We start from the raw sequence: 22,744 nt of genomic DNA on the forward strand, positions 1-22,744 counted from the left end.
CTGCTATTGTGATTTAAGCTACTATTTACGTTTTGCTCTTGTCGCCCAGGCTGGAGTGCAGTGGCAGCGATCTCGGCTCACTGCAGCTTCTGCCACTTGGGTTCAAGCGATTCTCCTGCCTCAGCCTCCTGAATAGCTGGGATTATAGGCATGTGCCACCACACCTGGCTAAGTTTTGTATTTTTAGTAGAGACGGGGTTTCACCGTGTTGGTCAGGTTGGTCTTGAACTCCTGACCTCAGGTGATCCACCTGCCTCAGGCTCCCAAAGTGCTGGGATTACAGACATGAGCCACCAAGCCTGGCCAGCACATTTGAACACGTCTTTTTTGTAAATTTTATCTTAATATTGTACAAGTGTTACGGGAGGCTTATGTTATCATTTCTCTTGGTAAATACCTAGGTATGAACTTGCTAGATTATAGAGAAAATCTATGTTTAATTTTATAAGAAATTGTCAAGTAGTTTTCCAAAGTGGTGGTATTATTTATATTCCCACCTTGCAAGAATTTTTTGGTAGAATTTTTTTTTTCTTTTTTTGAGGGAGTGTCTCTGTTGCTCAGACTGGAGTACAATGGTGTGATCTTGGCTCACTGCAACCTCCGCCTTTCAGGTTCAAGCAATTTTCATGTCTCAGCCTCCTGTACAGCTGGGTCTACAGACGTGTGACACCACACCCAGCTAATTTTTGTATTTTTAGTAGAGACAGGGTTTCACCATGTTGCCCAGGCTGGTCTTGAACTCCTGGCTTCAAGTGATCCGCCCCCTTCCGCCTCCCAAAGTGCTGGGATTGCAGGCATGAGCCACTGCACACCGCCTGTTGTTAGTGTTTTTAACTGCAGGCATCTTAGTGGGTGTGATTGCTCATTGGGGTTTTAATTTGCATTTTCCTGATAATGTTGATGTTGAGGACATTTCTATGTGTTTATTGAACATTGGCGAAGATTTTCTTGTGAAATATCTGTTCAAATGGTGGGAAGGGAATGGTTTCTCTTTTACTACGGATAGGTAGGTAGGCTTATATATTTACTTTGGATATAATTATTTTGTCATCTATGTACTAATCATAAACAAAAAATTGATAAATTGGATTACATAAAAATTAAAACCTACTCATCAAATGTTAACAAAATGTAAAGGCAAATCACATACTGAGGGGAGATGTTTTATACATATGTATATTTATATAGTGATTTCTGTGTTTTAAGAAATATTTTCCTGCTCCAAGATCAAGAGACTAATCTCTTACATTTTGCTCTATAAGTTTTATAGTTTTAGCTTTAGATCTATGATCTGTCTCAAAATTTTATGCAAGATTGGGGTCTAATTTTTTTCATACAAGTTTCCAATTGTCAAGGACCATTTGTTGAAATGTCTTTCCTGTTGTCATATCATTGCTTTGATGTATTCATTGGAGATCAATTGGCCATGGGTTTATTTTGGAATTTTCTGTTCTACTCTTTTGATTTATTTGTCTATACTTATGCCAATATCACACTATATTAAATAATTATAGCTTTATAACAAGTCTTGAAATCAGGTAGTGTGAATGATTCAACTGTGTATTTCCAGTTATTTTAGCCATTCTATATTCTTTTTTATTATATATATTTTAGAATCAACTTACCCATTTCTACAAAATGTTTATTGGGATTCTGGATGAGATGATGTTGATTCAATAGGTCAATTTGAGGACATTTGATAACAATATTGAGTCTTCCAATCCATAAAAATGGTATCTCATTCTTTACTTAGATCTTCTTTAATTTCTGTTAGTAATGTGTTATAATTGTAGCATTTTGCCCATCTTTTGTTAAATTATTTCTAAGTATTTTATGGTTTTGGTACCACCGTAAGTGGCATTGTATTTAAAATTTATTTTCCATTTATTTTCTGTTCATACATAAATGCAATTGATTTTTTTTTTTTTTGAGACAGGGGCTCACTTTGTCACCCAGGTCGGAGTGCAGTGGCATGGTCAGAGCTCACTGCAGCCTTGAACTCCTGGGCTTAAGTGATCCTCTCGCCTTAGCCTCCCAAGTAGCTGGAACTACAGGTGTAAACCACTGCTCCTGGACAAATGCAACTGATTTTTCTACTAACATTGTATTCTGCCAACTTGCTAAATTTACTTGCTAGTTTTAATAGTTTTTCTGGTTTTTTGTTTTGCTTTGTTTTGTTTTTTAAATCCCCTAGGATTTCTATACAGACAATCATGTTTTAAATGAACAAAGTTTTTTTTTTTTTTCCTTTTCAATCAACATGCCTTTTATTTTTTTATTTGCCTTGCTGCACTGGCTAGAACCTCCAGTACAATGCAAGTAGAAATGGTGAGAGTGGTTAAATGTACTCCTATGAAAATTTTTTCTTTTTGAATCTATTATAATTGGAATTGTTTTCTTAATTTGCTTTTTAGACTGTTCGTTGCTATTGTACAGAAATACAACTGAGTTTGTGTGTTGCTCATGTACTTTGTAATTTTTGTTGAAATTGTTTATTTTCTGCAGTAGATTTTTGTGGGTTCTTTGGATTTTCCATATGTAGAATCATGTTATCTGTGAATAGGGATAGTTTTACTTCTGTTCTAACTTGGATGGTTTTTTTCTTCCTAATTGCTCTGGCAAGAACTTGCAGTACAGTGTTACAGAGAGACAATGAAGCAGCATCTTCCTCTCGATCTTGATTTTAGGGGGAAGGCTCTCAACCTTTCATTGTAATGTTGACTGTGGGTTTTTCATAAATATTTTTTAAAATCATGTTAAGGAAGTTCCTTTCTAGTCCTAGTTTCTGAGTATTTTTATTATGAAAGACTTTCAGATTTTTGTCAAATGCTTTTTCTGCATTAATTGAGATGATCATATGGGTTTTCTTCCCCCTTACTCTATTGATGTGATGCATTACACTGATTGATTTTTGTATTTTGACTCATCCTTGCATCATGGAATAAATACTACTTGACTGTGCTATATAATTCTTAGAATATGCTGCCAGGTTTGTTTTGTTAGTATTTTTTTGCATTCTTTTGCATCTATATTCATAAAGGATATTGGTCGATAGCTATTATTTACTTGTGATGGCTTTATCTGGCTTTGGTATCAAGATAATGCCGGCCACATAGGCTAAGTTAGAGTGTTCTTTCTTCTCCTATTTTTTGAAGAGCTTGGAAAGAGTAGGTGTTAATTCTTCTTTAAATGTTTGGCACAATTCACTATTCAAGCCACTTGTCCTGGGCTTTTCTCAGTTTGAAAGTTTTTGATTACTGATTCAATCTCTTTTACACCTGGATTAGATTTTACATTGTTTCCTTAGCCACTTTTGATAATATGTGTGCTTCCAGGAATTTTTCCAGTTCATCTCTGTTATCTAATTTCTTGGCATCCAAATGTTCATAATGTTCTCTTGTAATTCTTTTTTATTACAGAAATAGATATATAGAAAAGGTCAGTAGAAATGTTCCCATTTTCTTTTATGATTGCATTCATTTGTTTCTTTTCTCTTTTTTTCCTTAGTCAGTCTTGCTAAAGGTTGGTCAGTTTTGTTGATTTTTTTCAAAGAACCAATTTTGGACTTTGTTGATTCTATAATTTTCTACTCTGTATTTTGTTTATATCCATTCTAATTTCTATTAGTTATTTATTCTGTTAGCTGTGAGTTTAGTTGGCCCTTCTTTTTTATTTTCTTAAGGTGGACAGCTAAGTTATTGAGATACATCTTGTTTTTTTGATGTGGGCATTTACAGCTATAGAATTTCCTCTGAACATTGCTTTTGCTGCAATTTATAAGTATTGGTATGTTGTATATTCAGCTAGTTTTTTAATATACATCTTTAAGTTTTCTTTTTTTTTTCAGACAAGGTCTCACTGTGTTGCCCAGGTTGGTCTCGAACTCCTGGGCTCAAGCAGTCTGCCCACCTCAGCCTCCCAAAGTGCTGGGATAACAGGCATGAACCACTGTGGCCAGGCTTCAAGTCTCTTTCCTTTCTTTTTTTTTTTTTTTTGAAGATTTTTTGAAGTTTTCACTTATCTACCTTGTGATTTCTCCTTTGACTCATTGCTTGTTTGAGTGTGTTGTTTACTTTCTACCTAGAAAAGGAATTTTCTAGCTTTCCTTTTGTTATTGATTGCTAGTTTCATTTCACTGTGGTAAGAAAAAATACTTTTTATGATATCAGTAGTTTAAAATTTATTAAGACTTATTTTCTGGCCTAACATATGATCTATCCAGGAACATGTATTATGTGCACTTAAGAAAATGTATATTCTGCTTTTCTTAGATGGGTAGCATGTTCTATTAGTATACATGTCTGTTAGCTCTATTTAGATTATGGTGATGTTCAAAGCCTCCATTTTGTTATTAATATAGCCATGCCAGCTTTTTAATGCTTGCAATTTGCATGATATGTCTCTTTCAATTCTCTTTCTTTTACACCATTACCTTATATTTATAGTATGTTTCTTGCACACAGAATGTAATTGAAACTTACTTTTCCAAAATCTACTTTCATAGCATCTGTCTTGTACTGGAGCATTTAGTCCATGTTTATTTGAATATTTACTGCTGTGATTGGTTTATGTTTACAGTCCTGCTATTTTCTTTTCGTCCCATTTGTTTTTTATTCTTTATTTCTGCATGTTTAGTAATTCATTTTTCTTAATTTATTGGCTTTTTAGAGAAACCTTTTAATATTTTCTGTGAGTTTTAGGGATTACATTTTTAATTCTTATTGTATGGTCTATTTAGAATGAACATCATTAATCCCTTTCAGAAATTTGTTTGTTTCACTTTTCAGTTCTAGAATGTTCATGTTTTCTTCAGTTGTTGTTTCTCTGCTGTTTTTCTCCATTTGTTCATTATATCTATCTTTTCTTTGAAATCCTTGAACACGTTTATAATAGCTATGTTAAAGTCCTCTGCTAATCCCAGTATCTGGGATATCTTGGCTTCTGTTGATTTTGAATACTTTTTTTTTCTTAATTAAGGGTTTCATTTTCCTGCTTTTTCACACATCTAGTAGATTTTTATTATGCTCTGTATGCTATGAATGAAACATTATAGGGAACCTGGTGAATATTGTCTCCCTTTAAAGGGTGTTGTATTTAGTTCTGCTAAGAAGTTAAATTACCAGATTTACTTGATGTGGATTTAGTCTTTGTTAGAGCTGGTTTATTCCAGCTTTGTTTTTACTTCTCAGGTAATGACCTTCCTGAGGTTCAGCTGAATACCTGAAGTTCTCAGCTGCATTTTTCTACTCTGGCTATTTTGAAATGCAGTATTTTCCAGCCCTACCCAACCTTTGGTATTCATCTCCCAGACCTGTGGCTGCTTCTCTTTGCTGAGCCTCACAAAATCTTGTCCTGTGCATGGACAGCCAAGGATCCTTGGAAAATCTCATGCAGACTTCAGGGCCCTTCTTTTGTGTAGATTTCTTCTCTCCAGTATGTTGATCTGTTCAGGGTCCTCATCTTTGCTTTCTGCCTTTTCAGCTCAGTGATCCTGCTGTGTATTAGGTGGGCTTCATTTTCCTCAACCATACCTAGAACATGACCCAAGGCGGAAAGCTGGAGTGGACCTGAGGTTCACTACCTGTTTCCTTCCACCCACCATTTTAAAGCAGCTTATATGTGTGAAACTTTATGTTGGGTTCTGTGAGGGATCCAAATAGGCAAATGACAGCAAGCTTACAATTTAGCCAAAGAGAAAATGTCTATATGTTTTGCAGAATTCAGAGTGTTTTCCTTGACTTCCAAAATTTGGGGCTACTAGCTAATTTGTAGGAAGGATTTCCAGATCCATTTTTCTTCTAAATTTTTTTCAGACTCCATATTTCAAAATCTAAATGAAAGGTAGGAAGGAAGCAAGGAGAGAATCACATACCAGAAAGACTTATACCCCAGAGTGGATCGTTAGCACATTATGAAATAATACAGTATTATTCTCAGAGGCCTGCCATATAAAATTCCTTCTAATTTATTTTTTTAATGGTATGTGCCTGAAATTTCTCTTTCATGGTCTTGGAAGCAAAATAAGAACCAGAGTAGCTTATGAGAGAGTTTTCCTGCTTCAGCCCAGAAAAATGTTGCTTCTGTCCTGGACCCTTTGATCTGGTTCTTACTGCCAGCCTTCATTCCTCCAGATCTGTTTATTGAACACTGGCTCTATTGAAGAGACTTTGCTTGAATACAAGGATAGAGAGATAAAAGACTCAACCAATGCCTTCAAAACACCTACAATCCAGACACTTAAATAAATGCAATAAAGTATGGTTAAGGTCTTAGATAGAGGACAGTCATGGAAACACATAGAATAGACGTTTAATCAATGCTGGGGAGAGGGAAGATGCCAAGGAAGGCTTCCTAGAGGTGGTGACATCTAAGTTGAGTTTTAAAGTGGGGGTGAGGGTGAAGGAACTGGGAATAGGTAAAACATACCTTGGAGAGTTGCACCTATAAAAACATGGACGTCTAGAGAGTCTTAGAACTTCAAGTGGGGTTCAATGTGCCTGGGACTTGGATTTCAGGCAGAGACCATAGAGCAAGTTAGAGAACAGGTAGGCAGGGTTAGATGAAGCAGAGACTTTTGATAACCATCAAACAGGCCTGCCATCCCACTGCTATGAACCATTTCCTTTTTTGAATTTTATTTTATTTTTTAACTCTAGAGCAATACACATTTACTCTAGGAAATGAAAAAATATATAGATGGGTAAAATGAAGCAAATTATACCACCCACGATCCTGCCATAAAACTTATTTTAACAAGTTATAAATCCCTCCATATTAAAATGCTACTAAACTCTACTAGCTGTTTTATAACCCTTTTTTGTTCAGTTAGTATTTTAGGAATGTTTTTACATGTTGATAGATATTCTTTTCAATTATTTATAATGCCTGAATAATGGTATTTCTTTAGTTATACTATCATGTATTAAAACATTCATACATTATAAATATATTTGAATATTAGACATTTCAATTGTTTTCAATGTTTGAAAACAATTAAATACAATTAAAATTGTATTTAGATAAACGTTCTTGGCCATACAGTTAATGACTTCACTGAGTACTTGTCAATAACTTGATTAAATCCCAGACTTAAGACAACAAGCCTATAAGATTAACATACCTGGAATAATTAGAAAGCATTGCAAGACCATATGTGACCATCTCCCTATTAATCATCCTTAGTTGTTGCAACATCCTAAATAGTGACTTTCCCACACTCTGACTCGTGATATTTAATCTGTCAAATCTACCATCTGCAAAGGGAGTGAACTGTCTCACGAAGGGGCGGTGAAGCTGGTTCAATTCAGTTTAACAGACAATGGGGGCCTCCGTGTGCCAGGGAGTGAGGGAGGGAACTCCACAGGGAGCTCAGTTTAGGGAGGGATGCTCCTTATTATCTGCAGTAAATGATGTGAGAGAAGTATGTGTGAGACTCTTGTGCCCAGAGGAGGGACATGCAGCATAGTGTGGGGGGCCATGGGGTTGCAGCGATTTCTTAGAGAAGGTGCCATGCCTGGGCTGACCACCATGTTGGCATGCTGTAAAGAGCAATCCAATAAGATTCAACAGGGTTTTGGCATGAGGCAAGCAGTTAATCCAAATGATATTTAAAATGCTTTCTAATGCTGCAAATTTATCCCTCTGTAAAATAATAACCACCTAAAAGACATTCTCACTTGCACTGTGTCATTTAATCCTCACAGTGTTCCTATGGGACAATAGATGTCATTCCCACTTGTACAGAGCAGTAAGTGAGGCTCACACTGGTCATAGTTAGGGGAGTAGGTAATCTAAGCCTAAGTCTCTTCTACTCCACACCCCAAGTTTTATCAGAAAGAATTTGTAGGTAGAGGAAACAACCCCTGCTAAGGAATTCAGCCTCTACCTACAAATTCTTCCTTTTGGTTTGCTCATCCTTTAGAGAGAGAAGGGATAAGAAGGGATAAGCATTCATGGAGACCCTACTGGTGCAACTCTGCATTAGAAGTTTTACGTAAATTATCTCATTCAGTCCTCACAACAGTCCTGTGACGCACAGGAAAGTTGAGTTTACCTGCCCAGATTAAGAAATGTGGCCAACTCAAGAGTGACGAAGGCCAGGTGCAGTGGCTCATGCCTGTAATCTCAGCGCTTCGGGAGGCTGAGGTGGGAAGTTGAGGATCGCTTGAGCCCAGAAGTCCAAGACCAGCCAGGGCAACACAGCAAGATATTGTCTCTACTAAAAAATTAAAAAATTAACCAGATGTGGTGACATGCGCCTGTAGTCCCAGTTACCTGGGAGGTTGAAGTGGGAGGATTGCTTGAGCCTGGGAGGTAGAAGCTACAGTGAGCTGTGATCACAGCACTACACTCCAGCCAGGGTAACAGAGTGAGACCCTGTCTTAAAACAAACAAACAAAAAAGAGTGAGGGAGCAGGAACTTTATCTGCCATCAGAGACCATATGTGTCTTTCCTTATGGCCCAGGTCATTTATGATGTCCTTGCTAAGCCTCTTCCTCTGAGCCTTGTTAAAGTCCTCAAGGTTAGAAGAGTAGTCTATAATTATAAAAAATTCCATTGTGTGACTTCAGCTACCTGCAAACCTGACTGAGATTAATAAATTCTTTGTTTGCTTTCACTCTTGCACTCCCGGTTCAGCGCTTATTCTACAGAAAGCGCCTGGTAGATTTAGGACGTGACTGTTCATAGGCCTCAAATGGGGTCAAATTAGGAAAGTCCCCTGGCTTTGGGTCTCAAGAGGTTATCTGCTGAGTACTAGCCTGGACTGCTCGATGGATTTTATGTTTAACTGTTGTGTTTATTTGTTTTTGTTTTCTGAGACAGTATCTTTCTCTGTCACCTGGGCTGGAGTTCAGTGGCGTGAGCGTGGCTCACTGCAGCCTCGATCTCCTGGGCTCAAGTGATCCACCTGCCTCAGCCTCCCTTGTAGCCAGGACTACAGGCACACACCACCATGCCTGGTTAAATTTTTGATTTTTTGGTAGAAATGGGGTCTCACTATGTTGCGCAGGCTAGTTGTGAACTCCTGGTCTCAAGGGATCCTCCCAAAGTGCTGGGATTGCAGGCATGAGCCATCGTACCCAAACTCTGTTTAACTGTTAACATGTTGAGGTTTCCTTTCAATAAAGAAGAGAGGGCTGGGGAGGTACAATGAGGAAGATGGAGAAGGGTGGGAGACATCACAAAACTAGCAGAAGTGTGGCATGATTAAGTCTCTGGTTTCTTAGATCACATAAGCAAGTGCCGCTATTCTTTGGATCAACATTTGATTCTCCATTTCCTTCTTGGAATATAGATAGCTGCTTCAGGTCATGAAAAAATACATTCAGTGAAATGAAACAGTAGATGTTCACTAAAAAACTAAAAAGAAAAGTTAGCCATAAGCTATCTTATTCCAGTGAAATGCTTGGCTGAACCCATAAGAATGTTGATGAGGCGTTCTTGGATGCCTGTACTGAAATGAACCACGAGAGGAGTATTTAGGATATGTTGAAGAGGCTATTTGGCTTAATGAACAAAGGAGTTTCTGCAGGACCAGGGAGTGCAATGAAAATTGGCATGATCATTTTGGAGAATATACGGAGTCAAACAGATAATCAGAATGGAGTTTTCAAAGAGGATATGTTAGGGAATAAAGGCTGATAAATAACACTTGTATTTGTAGGAAAATAGGGAGAGGAAATCAAGGAATTCAAAGGGAAAGAGAATCTCACTTCAAGTAGGGGAGAAAAAAACCCTATAATTTTCACTCTTCTTTGTAAGTAAAAAGAAAACAAATGAAAATAAGATATCAGACGTTAGTAAGAATTTGCGTCCATAAAGTTGGTTTTATGGACGCAAAGTCATTTTCATTGCTGTACAAAACTCCTGGCTGCATGCTAACTATGGACATCTGATCTCCTCACAGCTGTATTCTGCTGTTTTTTGCTCTTGGCTTGTACCTTGCACCCTGGGTCTTTGGGAAATCAGCACCGTCCCAGAGTTCTGGAGGGTAGGCCAAGGTTAGATACTGGAGTGGGTTATTTAATTTGTTGTGCTGATTCTTCTTAGGGAAGAATGAAGATTGCTTGTTAGAATTGTAGCTCTGAGAGATGACTATGAAATATTAAATTGACTCCAACAGCCTGAGTCATTTTGAAAACTCCCAAGCTCAGGATAAAAAATACAATCCTATTTAGAAATTCCTGATGTGATCACCGATGTGGCATTGGTTCTTTTCACAAAACCTGTAAATTAAAAAGTACATAATCCAAAGTCAATTAAATAGTAAGATATTATAACAAATTCTTTTATTTCATTAGCTTTTCAAACTGTGGATAACTACACCCTCAACCCAAGGATTTTACATTTTTTCCACTGACTGTTAAAAACCAATGGAAGTAACTCTAGTCCTGGTAGCAGCTTACTGTGGGGTGACCTACCTTTGAAATAATTTATTGGTTCTAGCTGATTTTTACATTGTTAATCATTAAGTTAGGCTTGATGAGAAACGTATGTAAATTGAGTTGGGGATTCAAGTATTATATTGCGTTTCTCCTCACAACTAGAGATAAATTTACTATCATTTTTCTCTTCATAGGCTCATGCCAAAATCTGGCATCTCTACAATACTTCTTTCCGTCCCACTCAGGGAGGCCAGGTGTCCATTGCCCTAAGCTCTCACTGGGTCATTCCTCGAAGAATGACCGACCATAACATCAAAGAATGTCAGAAATCTCTGGACTTTGTATTAGGCTGGTTTGCCAAACCCATATTTATTGATGGTGACTATCCCGAGAGCATGAAGAATAACCTTTCGTCTCTTCTGCCTAATTTTACTGAATCTGAGAAAAAATTCATCAATGGAACTGCTGACTTTTTTGCTCTTTCCTTTGGACCGACCTTGAGTTATCAACTTTTGGACCCTCACATGAAGTTCCGCCAATTGGAATCTCCCAGCCTGAGGCAACTGCTTTCCTGGATTGATCTTGAATATAACCATCCTCAAATATTTATTGTGGAAAATGGCTGGTTTGTCTCAGGGACCACCAAGAGAGATGATGCCAAATATATGTATTACCTCAAAAAGTTCATCATGGAAACCTTGAAAGGTATGATTATGGGTAAAGGTCTCATTTCCTGCCGAAATCTTCTGGAAAAAAATCTCTAAGATTATCTAACATAAACGAAGTGAATTTCTATTTTTAAATCCTAATGAAGACATGTATTTTGGCAATAGTAGGAATGCATTCATGTAACACCTTTCTCATTTGGAATCTTGAGGAACTTGAATTAATTTTTAAACACCCACTTATAAATGAGAAACTGGGTTATAATATTTGTAATTACTTAACTTTCAGAGTTACTAATCTAGATTTTTAGATTAAATAGAACATAAAATAAATCCCAGGATATCTAGCTCTCTGCACATGTTTTCCAGTTCTTGTTATTTTGGTTGAATAAAACACTCTTTAAAGAAGAAGGAATGTCCATGTTTCCTAAGGAAAATAGTATACATAGATCATGCATTTAAAGCCTTTGTTTATTTATGGCATCAAGCACAATGCTGGGTATCTAGGATAGAAAGTGGTACAAGACATCTTTCCAAGGTTGTAGAACATCTATTATATATAAGGAACTATTCTGTCAAGGGCTCAGGAATCCAAAAAACATATTGGAGATAAACCTATTTTGAGGGCATTTATTTGTAGAGTTATATGGGTTTGATTAGAGTCTTTTGTCAGGAAGAAAAAATCATTGATTTACCAAACAAGAAGCCTTACCTTTTATTTATTTAAGGAGAACGCTCAGATGCTCTTGAGTCATGATGCAAGTGCCCAGCAAAGGGTCATGTTGCTCTTGTCCCCTCTTCCCTTTGCAGCCATCAAGCTGGATGGGGTGGATGTCATCGGGTACACTGCATGGTCACTCATGGATGGTTTTGAGTGGCACAGAGGTTACAGCATCAGGCGTGGACTCTTCTATGTCGATTTTCTAAGCCACAACAAGACGTTGTTGCCAAAGTCTTCAGCCTTGTTCTACCAAAAGCTGATAGAGAAAAATGGCTTTCCTCCTTTACCTGAGAATCAGCCCCTAGAAGGGACATTTCCCTGTGACTTTGCTTGGGGAATTGTTGACAACTACATTCAAGTAAGTCAGCTGACAAAACCAATCAGCAGTCTCACCAAGCCCTATCTCTAGTAAGTAGTGCTTCCTTCCTAGGCTGATTGTCACGGCACATTGTCCACTTTTTGAGCCAAAAGCGATTCCTTATGAGCACACTAGGGGCACAGTTTGGAATGCTGCACGCTTCTCTCCAAAAGTCTTCTAGTCTTCATCTTGTTTAAGTTAGATCCAAAGGGAAATCAATTTAAAACGTATAAATGTTTAAGATCTGATTAAGACAGTAAAAAGATAAAACACTCTTTTTTCATACTGTGGTTTTTGATCCTTAGTAGCTGAATTTTTTCATGAACAGAATCTAACACAAAACTCCAAAGCCTCCGAATTTCAGTGGTGCTTCTGAAACTGAGGCAGGAACGTTAGGGAGAGTCCTCCAGAGGCACAGCTGTGGACCCCACACATGTGCAGAAATACCCTCAAAACTAAAGCCTGGATCCAGTGAGTCACAGGTCAGAATGTCTTTTTTAGCAGTAGTCATGTAGACCCCACACATGTGCAGAGATACCCCCCAAAACTAAACCCTGGATCCAATGAGTCACAGGTCGGAATGTCTTTTTTAGCAGTAGTCATGTAGACCCCACACATGTGCAGAAATGCCCCCAAAACTAAACCCCGGATCCAATGAGTCACAGGTCAGAATGTCTTTTTTAGCAGTCGGCATGTAGACCCCACACATGTGCAGAGATACCCCCCAAAACTAAACCCTGCATCCAATGAGTCACAGGTCAGAATGTCTTTTTTAGCAGTCGTCATGTAGACCCCACACATGTGCAGAGATACCCCCAAAACTAAACCCCGGATCCAATGAGTCACAGGTCAGAATGTCTTTTTTAGCAGTAGTCATGTAGACCCCACACATGTGCAGAGATACCCCACAAAACTAAACCCTGGATCCAATGAGTCACAGGTCGGAATGTCTTTTTTAGCAGTAGTCATGTAGACCCCACACATGTGTAGAAATACCCCCCAAAACTAAACCCTGGATCCAATGAGTCACAGGTCAGAATGTCTTTTTTAGCAGTAGTCATTGAAATGGTATGACATTTCTTCAAAATGATCCACCAATATGTATTGAGCATCTACTCCTGTCGTAAGCCCTTAATATTCTTTTAAATGTCCCAAATTTTGAAGGGACATGTTTTCCAGCATTTGATTGGATACGCTAGTAAGCACTTATTGGATGTCTAGTGTGTCCAAAGCCTTGTGTTAGTTGCTGGGGTCTCTTGGTTAAGGGGAGTGCAGTAGAGGGTACACTGAGAAGTGTAAGGGCAACCTTTGCTTTCAAAGGAGCACAGGAGTCCAATGAGAGAAAACGATGCATGCACAAATGGTGCGATGGAGTGAACGGGGCATGGTGGTAAGTAACCGGGGCGGGGCTGGGGGATTGCTGCTGATAGAGTCCCAAGTGTGAAAATGGCCCTCGAGACAGAGACAGAGTTCGGTGTCCATAGACAAGCAATTGGCTTTGGCATGTTGGGTTATGGTAGCCAGTTCATTGGTTCTGCAAATCACAGCTTGAAAGGAAACACCTGGAAGAATGTGAAATGGGTTGCTGTTTTCTTGTAAATGTCAAATTGAAATCTTTTATTTATAAGGAAATAAATTAACACTATCCTTAATACATTTTTTGCTGGCTGGGATTATTATTCTTTTTTAGGCCATCCAGTTCATTTTACAGGCGGTCTCCAACCTAAACCCTTGCCTTCCGTTTAAAAGATGACTGGATATGTCATCTTTTATGCTAGGATATGTGAGCCCAGGAGAAAGGATTCTGAGCTCCCTCCTGCTCAGTGTCTGATTTTCTGCCCTGCTCCATCTCTTTCCTTCTCCCCCAGCCTCCTGCTATTTGGAATCTTCTTATCCTAATTTCCCTCCTCAGAGTGGATTCCACTGTGGGGTTCAGAGAGGATCTGAGGCGGGAGAAGTGAGGCTGGTGAGGAAGAAGGGGAGAAGGAGAAAGGGAAGAAGGCCTCCGCAGCCCTCCTTCCTCCCTCCTCTTTACTGGGGTTGGGGATAGACTGATGGTCCCTGGTCCTTGTTCTATCTCTTGACCTTCTGCCTGCTCCCTGCTGAGCACTGTGCCCTGTCGTTGAAGGGCTGATGGGCTCCGCACAGATCTCTGATAGCAGCCTGAGCCTGCAGGTTCAGTCCTTCGTATGTGGCGCAATCTCCCAGCCAGCATTACTGTGCAGACCGTGGGAACCAATGCAGAACAAGAGTGGGGGTCTCAGCGGGAGCCCTCCTTCTCCTGCTCTGTTCCTTATCCAGGGGCTGTGTGCTGGCTTTGGGAATTGGTAAGTAGTGAGAAAGTCTTAAGGGCACATCCTGCTTCCTTGAGGGAGAAGAAAAAATGCTGGTCAGAAGCAATAAACATAGCAGTGAAGATGGGAGAGAATTCCTTTTTCTATAGCCCTCTAGAAGCTATTGTTTTAGAATCTGACCTAAGATCAGCCACTAATTGGCCCCAGAGGTCTCTCTTTGTCAGGGCACACAGTCCTTTTTCATCGGCTTGGGGACTGCACCCCTCCTCCTGGCAGGGTCCCCTCCTGTGCAGAACCCAACAAACACAAAATTAAGTCACTCTCAAACCCATAGCAGATGGGAACTTCTCTGGAAGCTCTCTGGTGGGGAAAGGCTGCAACTGCTGTTTTCTTCTGGTTTTCATCTCAGGCTTTGTGTTATATTGACAGTGCCCTTCTCAAGCTAACTCCCTAACTGACACAAAGTAAGTTCTTTGTATGTTGGTTCTGAGCTGTGTGTGTTTTCACCTACAAGCAGTACTCTGCAGCTTTAAGACATTACATTAAAGTCCTGAGAAGTGATTTTTAAACCACTGAACTTCATCTTTTCCCTCCTGGCTAGTATTTCAAACTCTTAGTGTTTGAGGCATGCATTTCACCTGAACAACTTGAAAAATAATATCCTAAGAAGCACACAAACTGTCTGAAGCCTGACCTGAGGCTCATTCACATAGATTGTCACTTTACTTGGACCCATTTTCTCAGCTGAGAGGTTTGTTTTCCCATAACCACAGATGCTCGTAGTTAACATAAATACAGAAGTCACTATGGAGGACATAGAGTCTCTTTAACATGGTCCCTGTTAGGAGAAAGTTTCTCCCATAACATTCTAAATACGTGCTTTAATATCCATTCCTTCTAAAAGGTCCAACTCCACTATTTTGTTTTTTAGTAAAATCTAAGTTAACAAATTAATGGAGATATGGTAGAATTTTGCCTCAAATGTCCTATATTTTCAAAAAATATTTTTTCCCCAGAAAGGATACCCTAGTCTTTCATATTTGGTCTCAGATGGTCTGAATAAAAGCTGTTATTTTGGAACAATCGTGGTAGAAAAGTTATGAACTTAGTCAACTCAGAGCGCTATAAAAATAATCAAAAAAATTCCTTCAAACTCTGAAGACTTCAAAAGAGCGTGCAAATAGTCTCTCCTTGGAAGCTGAGGAAACATGATTTGTGGGGTGCATCACAGTGGAAAAATACTTCTGACAGTATTCCCACAGCATTAGGGGACGTGCATGCGTGGGTGTTCTGCAAGGGACAGTTCTCCAGCAAAGGCGATTTCCCTTTGACATGCTGTTTTTAATGACTTTTCTTTGTAAACACACTTACCTCTCCAGAGAAATAGCAGTGCATTTGCAACAGGCCTGTAAAATGCAGCAAAATCTCTGCTACAGTTTCTGACCTCTGCTTTTATACAGAGCATGAGACCAAGGAACCTGTTCTAACAGGATTATTTCGGAGGGAAACACGGGCTTAGGGTGCAGATCTTCCAGCTGGATTTTTCAGTTTGCATTCCTTCCACAGCTGACACGCGAAGGAATGATTTTGCGATTTTAATTTTATAATTTGTCCACTTTTCCTAAATACATATTTTTATTTGGCAGGCTTTTTATAGCATATGATTGTGAACTATAATTGTCATCATTGTTACAGAAGAATAATTTAGAAATTTTTTAAACTATGTTAAAAAATTTCACTAGGGGTGGGAGACAATATTGTTCTTTCCTTCCAAAGTATCTCTCCTCTTGGACTTCCTTTTTTTTTTTTTTTAGACAAACTCTCGCTCTTGTTGCCCAGGCTGGAGTGCAGTGGCGCGATCTTGGCTCATGGCAACCTCCACCTCCCGGGTTCAAGTGATTCTCCTGCCTCAGCCTCCTGAGTAGCTGGGATTACAAGTGTGCGCCACCATGCCCAGCTAATTTTTGTATTTTTAGTAAAGACGGGGTTTCACCAAATTGGTCAGGCTGGTCTCAAACTCCTGACCTCGTAATCTGCCCTCCTTGGCCTCCTAAAGTGCTGGGATTACAGGTGTGAGCCACCGTGCCCGGCTTCTCTCTTGTACTTACTACCATCAGTCAGACCGAATTTGTTAAATTCTGTCACTGACCTCAAAGCCAACAAAAAGCAAGAGTTATGTCTATTTAGCATCATCTTCTCTACCTTTAGCAAACCTCAATTTAGGGTATAATTTTAAGCACAATTTAATTATAAATATCTTTTCATATTTTTAGTTAACTTACTCAGCTTTTAAAATTTATTTATTTATTTTTGAGACAAGGTCTTGCTCCATCACTGAGGCTGATGTCCAGTTGTGTGATTATGACTCACTGCAGCCTTGACCTCCCAGGCTTAGGTGCTCCTCCCACCTCAACCTCCTGGGCGCCTGGGACTATAGGCCCATGCCACCACGCCTAGCTAAGACGGGGTTTTGACATGTTGCCCTATCTGGCCTGGAACTCCTATCCTCAAATGATCCTCCTGCCTGGGCCTCCCAAAGTGCTGGGATTATAGGCATGAGCCACCACACCTGGCCAACTCACTCACATTTTAAGCTTTTTCTTTTTTTTTAAAATTCGAAAGTCTCATAACATTAGTGATTTCTTACATTAAAAGAAAAACACCCAAATATACTCTGCTTGCATAATACTGACCAGCAGTGTACAAGACTCATTAGCATTTGTCATCTGAAGTGACCCAATCCAGACTTTTGGGGGTAACATCAAAGAAACAGTTCAAGATTTGTAACTACGGGTAAAGTGAGTGTCGTATCAGAAAGTGGGATATTGTCTTTCCCAGGAGCTGACAATTTATGAAAAATAGTTTACATTGTCAGCTAGAAAGGCTTCTGTTTTTGCTCATATTCCTTGCTAGTTTTGCTGAAATAATTGCATTGAATTACTTCCTCAGGATCGTCCAGGTGATGCTAACGTTTACTCTGCCCTTCACAGGTAGATACCACTCTGTCTCAGTTTACTGACCCGAATGTGTACCTGTGGGATGTCCACCACAGCAAAAGACTTATTAAAGTGGACGGGGCTGTAACCAAGAAGAGGAAATCCTATTGTGTTGACTTTGCTGCCATCCGGCCCCAGATCGCTTTACTGCAGGAAACGCACGTTACCCATTTTCGCTTCTCCTTGGACTGGGCCCTGATCCTGCCTCTGGGTAACCAGTCGCAGGTGAACCACACCATCCTGCACTACTATCGCTGCGTGGTCGGCGAGCTCGTCCGTGCCAACATCACCCCGGTGGTGGCCCTGTGGCAGCCTGCGGTCCCGAACCAAGGACTCCCGCGCCCCCTGGCCAGGCAGGGTGCCTGGGAGAACCCCTACACTGCCCTGGCTTTTGCAGAGTATGCCCGACTGTGCTTCCGAGAGCTTGGCCGGCACGTCAAGCTTTGGATAACGATGAATGAGCCACAGACAAGGGACATGACATTCAATGCCGGCCACAACCTTCTGAAGGCCCATGCCCTGGCTTGGCATGTGTACGATGAAAAGTTTAGGCATGCTCAGAACGGGAAAATATCCATAGCCTTGCAGGCTGATTGGCTAGAACCTGCCTGCCCTTTCTCCCAAAAGGACAAAGAAGCGACCGAGAGAGTTTTGGAATTTGACATTGGCTGGCTGGCGGAGCCCATTTTCGGCTCTGGAGATTATCCATGGGTGATGAGGGACTGGCTGAACCAAAGAAACAATTTTCATCTTCCATATTTCACTGAAGATGAAAAAAAGCTAATCCAGGGTACCTTTGACTTTTTGGCTTTAAGCCATTACACCACCATCCTTGTAGACTCGGGAAAGGAAGATCCGACAAAATATAACAATTACCTAGAAGTGCAAGAGATGACCGACACCACGTGGCTCAACTCCCCCAGTCAGGTGGCGGTAGTGCCCTGGGGGTTGCGCAAAGTGCTGAACTGGCTGAAGCTGAAGTACGGAGACATCCCCATGTACATAATATCCAACGGAATTGACGACGGGCTGTACGCTGAGCACGACCAGCTGAGGGTGTATTATATGCAGCATTATATAAACGAAGCTCTCAAAGGTAAGGAGCTCCAGCCACGGCAATCTCTTGAAGGTTATGTCAACAGAGGGCATGGCACCTGATTAAATCTCCAACATCAACACACACTGTCACCGTCGTTGGAATGGAGGGTTACCCATGTCGTGCCTCACTGAAACAGTCCAAGAAATATCTAGCATTTTCCCAAGGATAAAGGAGTGTAGCTAAAAGTAGAAGACCAGAAATCCCTATCTCCTCCTCTGGATCTATGCAAGCATAGATTCTCTTGTCTTCTGTCTCAGCTGGCCCCACAGCAGTCTTAACTGGTTCATGTACATGAAGCAGTATGTAAAGATTTAACCCCACCAGGCACCGTGGTCACGCCTGAAATCCCAGCATTTTGGGAGGCCAAGGTGGGAGGATTGCTTGAGCCTAGGAGTTTGAGAACAGCCTGGGCAACACAGTGAGACCTTGGCTCTATTAAAAATCACAAAAATTAGCTGAGTATGGTGACATGTGCCTGCAATTCCAGCTACTTGAAAGGCTGACTCAGGAGGATTGCTTGAGCTTGGGAGGTCCAGCTGCAGTGAGCCATGATCACATCACTGCACTCTAGCCTGGGTGACAGAGCAAGACTCCATCTCAAAAAAATAAATAAATAAAATAAAATAAATAAGATTTAACCCAAGTACATCATAGTAGGTTGAAATATGTAAAACACCCAGTTACCAGCCAGGTCCAGTTTTGTTCTCTCTATGCAGTAAATTAATTACTGTGACACAGGTTTTGCAAAAGAGAGAAGATTTATTTGCAAGGGCACCAAGCGAGGGGGTGGGAGAATAACTTCCAAGCCCGCCTCTCTGAAGATAAGGCTTAGGAATATATATGGTTTAGGCAATGGGTGGTCTAAGGCATGGTGAAGAGTGATTGGCAGGTGGGAAAAATGAAGTAAGAATTTGGACACATGTACAGAAAATGCCGGTGTTAGCATGATCAGAGGATAGAGTTCTGGGCCCCTGATGTCGAAAGACCACCTCTCAGGCACTTGTGCAGGCCCTCTGGAAGGGTCAGTGGTCTTAACTAGTTTGAACTAGTTCCTTGAAAACAACTGAAGTGACCATTGCCATGGTGACCTATGAATGTCATCTATGAAGTAGCCAGTGAAAGTTAAGTTTCAGCATACAGTGGGGCAACCTTCAGCTTCATGGAAAAAGGAAAATAAAAAAAACAAATGCACAAAAAGCAAGTGGCCAGAAGCAACCAGGACAGGCAGACCTGATCCAGATAATCCCTAGGTTTCAATCCTGCCAAATGCAGCTCAATATTTGTCTTGATAATTTGCCTATTTGGCTTCACATAAAAGAAGGCTTTTCTGATGAAATCTAATTGAGTCTGAAGTCGTAGTAAATGGTATCGGAAACGTCCAGCAGGAAGGCTACGTAAAAATGATATGTCATGTGCAAAATACGTAGTAACTACACTCCTGTCCTTTTCTTTTTCCAGCCTACGTACTGGATGGTATCAATCTTTGCGGATATTTTGCTTACTCGTTTAATGATCGCACAGCGCCGAGGTTTGGCCTCTATCGTTATGCTGCAGATCAGTTTGAGCCCAAACCATCCATGAAACATTACAGGAAAATTATCGACAGCAATGGTTTCCCGGGCCTAGAAACTCTGGAAACATTTTGTCCGGAAGAATTCACTGTGTGTACGGAGTGCAGTTTTTTTCACACCCGAAAGTCTTTACTGGGTTTCATAGCTTTCCTATTTTTTGCTTTTATTATTTCTCTCTCCCTTATATTTTACTACTCGAAGAAAGGCAGAAGAAGTTACAAATAGTTCTGAGAATTTTCCTGTTCATTCGCTTTGAAATAATTATGCAGACACATCAGCTGTTAACCATTTGCACCTCTAAGTGTTGTGAAACTGTAAATTTCATACATCTGACTTCTAGAAAACGTTTTTATGGCTTATGACAGAGATTTTGAACTGGGCATAGGTGATTGTCAAATATTGAATAATGTGATTGTGCCTGAACTTGTTCTCTTTTTGGGTGAATAAAAAACTGACAGGCACTATAATTTCTGTAACACATTAACAAAAGCATAACAAATAGGAACCACACTAATGTAACATTTGTACGGAAACTCGAATGACACCCACTTCTAAATTTAATGTGTTTCTGGAAGTAAATTGCAAGAGTTCAAATAGAAAATTATGTTCCAAGTAACAGTTTCTCAACTGCTGTAATAATGCCTAGTGACTTCCCCTTTGTCAAATCAAGTTTCTTTTGAAAAAGAAGATGGCAGATACAGGAGAGATGACAGTGGCCCTCGCCTGGAATGTTCCTTTCAAAAGCAATGCTTCTATCAAATACTGGTATTAATTTATGGATCTGGTTAACTACATACTTAGAGAGCAAATTATGGAAATGTACATTTTATATGATTTTTGAGGCCCTCTCTAAACCCTGGGCCCCTGATGGATTTGTCCCACTGGCACCTTGTTGAGGGCCTTGCACACAGGCCACTTTTGGTAAATGTCTGCAGAAAAATACACATGAAATCCTGAGATACTGGGCTCTTCAGGAGGCATAAAGCAATTGTGAAATGCAGTATACTGCAGTGGCTCTAGGTGGAGGAAAGGAGGAAAAAGCGCTTATTACGTGCAACATTATGATTAATTTGATTATATACCATTTTTGAGTAGACCTTGGAATGAATGACATGACCTTTCCCTAGAGAATAAGGATGAAATAATTACTCATTCTATGAAGAGTGATGCTACTTTCTATTCTTTAGATGTACTGTAACTTCTTTGAATTGATAGTTTTACAAATTGTTAATAGATTCAAAAGCAATGTGGTCTGAATAACACTGGATTTGTTTTTGTGATCTCTGAGGTCCATTTTATGTTTTTGCTGCTACTTCTCTGGAAGTAGCTTTGAACTAGTTTTACTTTGAACTTTTACACTGAACCATGCTAGTGATTTCTAGAAAGGGCTAATTAGGTCTCATCCTTTAATGCCCCTTAAATAAGTCTTGCTGATTTTCAGTCAGGGAAGTTTCTCTATTACACTGGAGTTGTTTTATAGATAAGTCAATATTGCATCAGGCAAGATAAACCAATGTCATAACAGGCATTACTAATCTCACTGACATAGGGTCATAGTGTATAATAATATACTGTACTGTATAATATATCATCTTTAGCGGTGGTATGAATTTTTTCATGAAAGATAAGCTCTTGGTGACATTCCTTTTAAACTAGACTTACTAAAATTGGATGCTAGAGAATCAAGTTTATTATATGTATATATTTTTCAGATTATAAGAGTAATATATGTTCATTGTAAAAACTTTTAAAACACAGAAACTATATGCAAAGAAAAAATAAAAATTATCTATAATCTCAGAACCCAGAAGTAATAGCCACTATTAACATTTCCTATGTATTTTATTTTACATAGATCATATTGTATATAGTTAGTATCTTTATTAATTTTTATTATGAAACTTTCCTTTGTCATTATTAGTCATCAAAAGCATGATTTTTAATAGTTGTTGAGTATTCCACAATAAGAATGCATCACAACTTATTTAGCCATTCCTGTTTGTTAGACTAGTTTCTTATTAATTACTGTTGATGAATATTGTTTAAAAATAATTTTGTTGCTACAACATTTAATTTCCTTGAATGTAAAGACAAGTAATTCTGCTCTTTGATAAAGCATCATATTAATACTAAATCTGCCTGCAACTTCTTGCTTTCTTTCATAATCATATGAGTGGTTGCTAGCTAATTATTTTTTTAATTAAAAAAACTTTAGTTGACTAAACCACATAAGATGTGATGGGAACAGTGGAGAAATGGGTGTGTCTGCAACAGGCCTGACCCGTGTGGCTGGAAGATGGTAGGGGCGGGAGGGCGACCCAGGCTAGGCCACGTGTGGAGCGGAGAGAATTTCAGAGGTGAGACAGCGAAATACACAAGAGCTGAAAAGGACAAAACAAGTGGAAGCAGCGAAGAGGAGCGACCTCTGAGAACCATCCAGCTACCTTCCAATGCGCACCTCGTGCTGACTCTGAGTCTGGTACAGCCTCGCAGGTGGCTGGAGTGAACGAGAGCGGGGAGGGCGCCTCTAGGATCAGCCCCGGGACCGGGCGGCGGCGCTGGCCCCGTGGGGCGAAGCGCACCCATCCCTCCACCGCGTCTCAGAGAACCGCGTTCTTTCCACTCTAGTCTTCTTTTCTGATGCTTTCCTCTCG

General features: G+C 39.8%; 1 protein-coding gene across 1 annotated transcript in view; it reads left to right on the forward strand.

Moving 5' to 3' along the window:
- KL (klotho) overlaps positions 1–22,224 on the forward strand; it is a 47,581-nt gene extending 25,357 nt beyond the window's left edge. Inside the window, exons 2-5 of the mRNA XM_021669300.2 lie at positions 10,581–11,091; positions 11,862–12,130; positions 17,415–18,516; positions 19,978–22,224. Coding sequence (XP_021524975.2) covers positions 10,581–11,091; positions 11,862–12,130; positions 17,415–18,516; positions 19,978–20,315 — 2,220 coding nt within the window. The 3' untranslated portion in view covers positions 20,316–22,224. The remainder of the gene's footprint in view (positions 1–10,580; positions 11,092–11,861; positions 12,131–17,414; positions 18,517–19,977) is intronic.
- Positions 22,225–22,744: the final 520 nt, after the last annotated feature.

This window comes from Aotus nancymaae, unplaced genomic scaffold (genome assembly GCF_030222135.1).
Source record: "Aotus nancymaae isolate 86718 unplaced genomic scaffold, 86718_ANA_hifiasm-v0.15.2.pri h1tg000043l, whole genome shotgun sequence".
Taxonomy (NCBI): Eukaryota; Metazoa; Chordata; class Mammalia; order Primates; family Aotidae; genus Aotus; species Aotus nancymaae.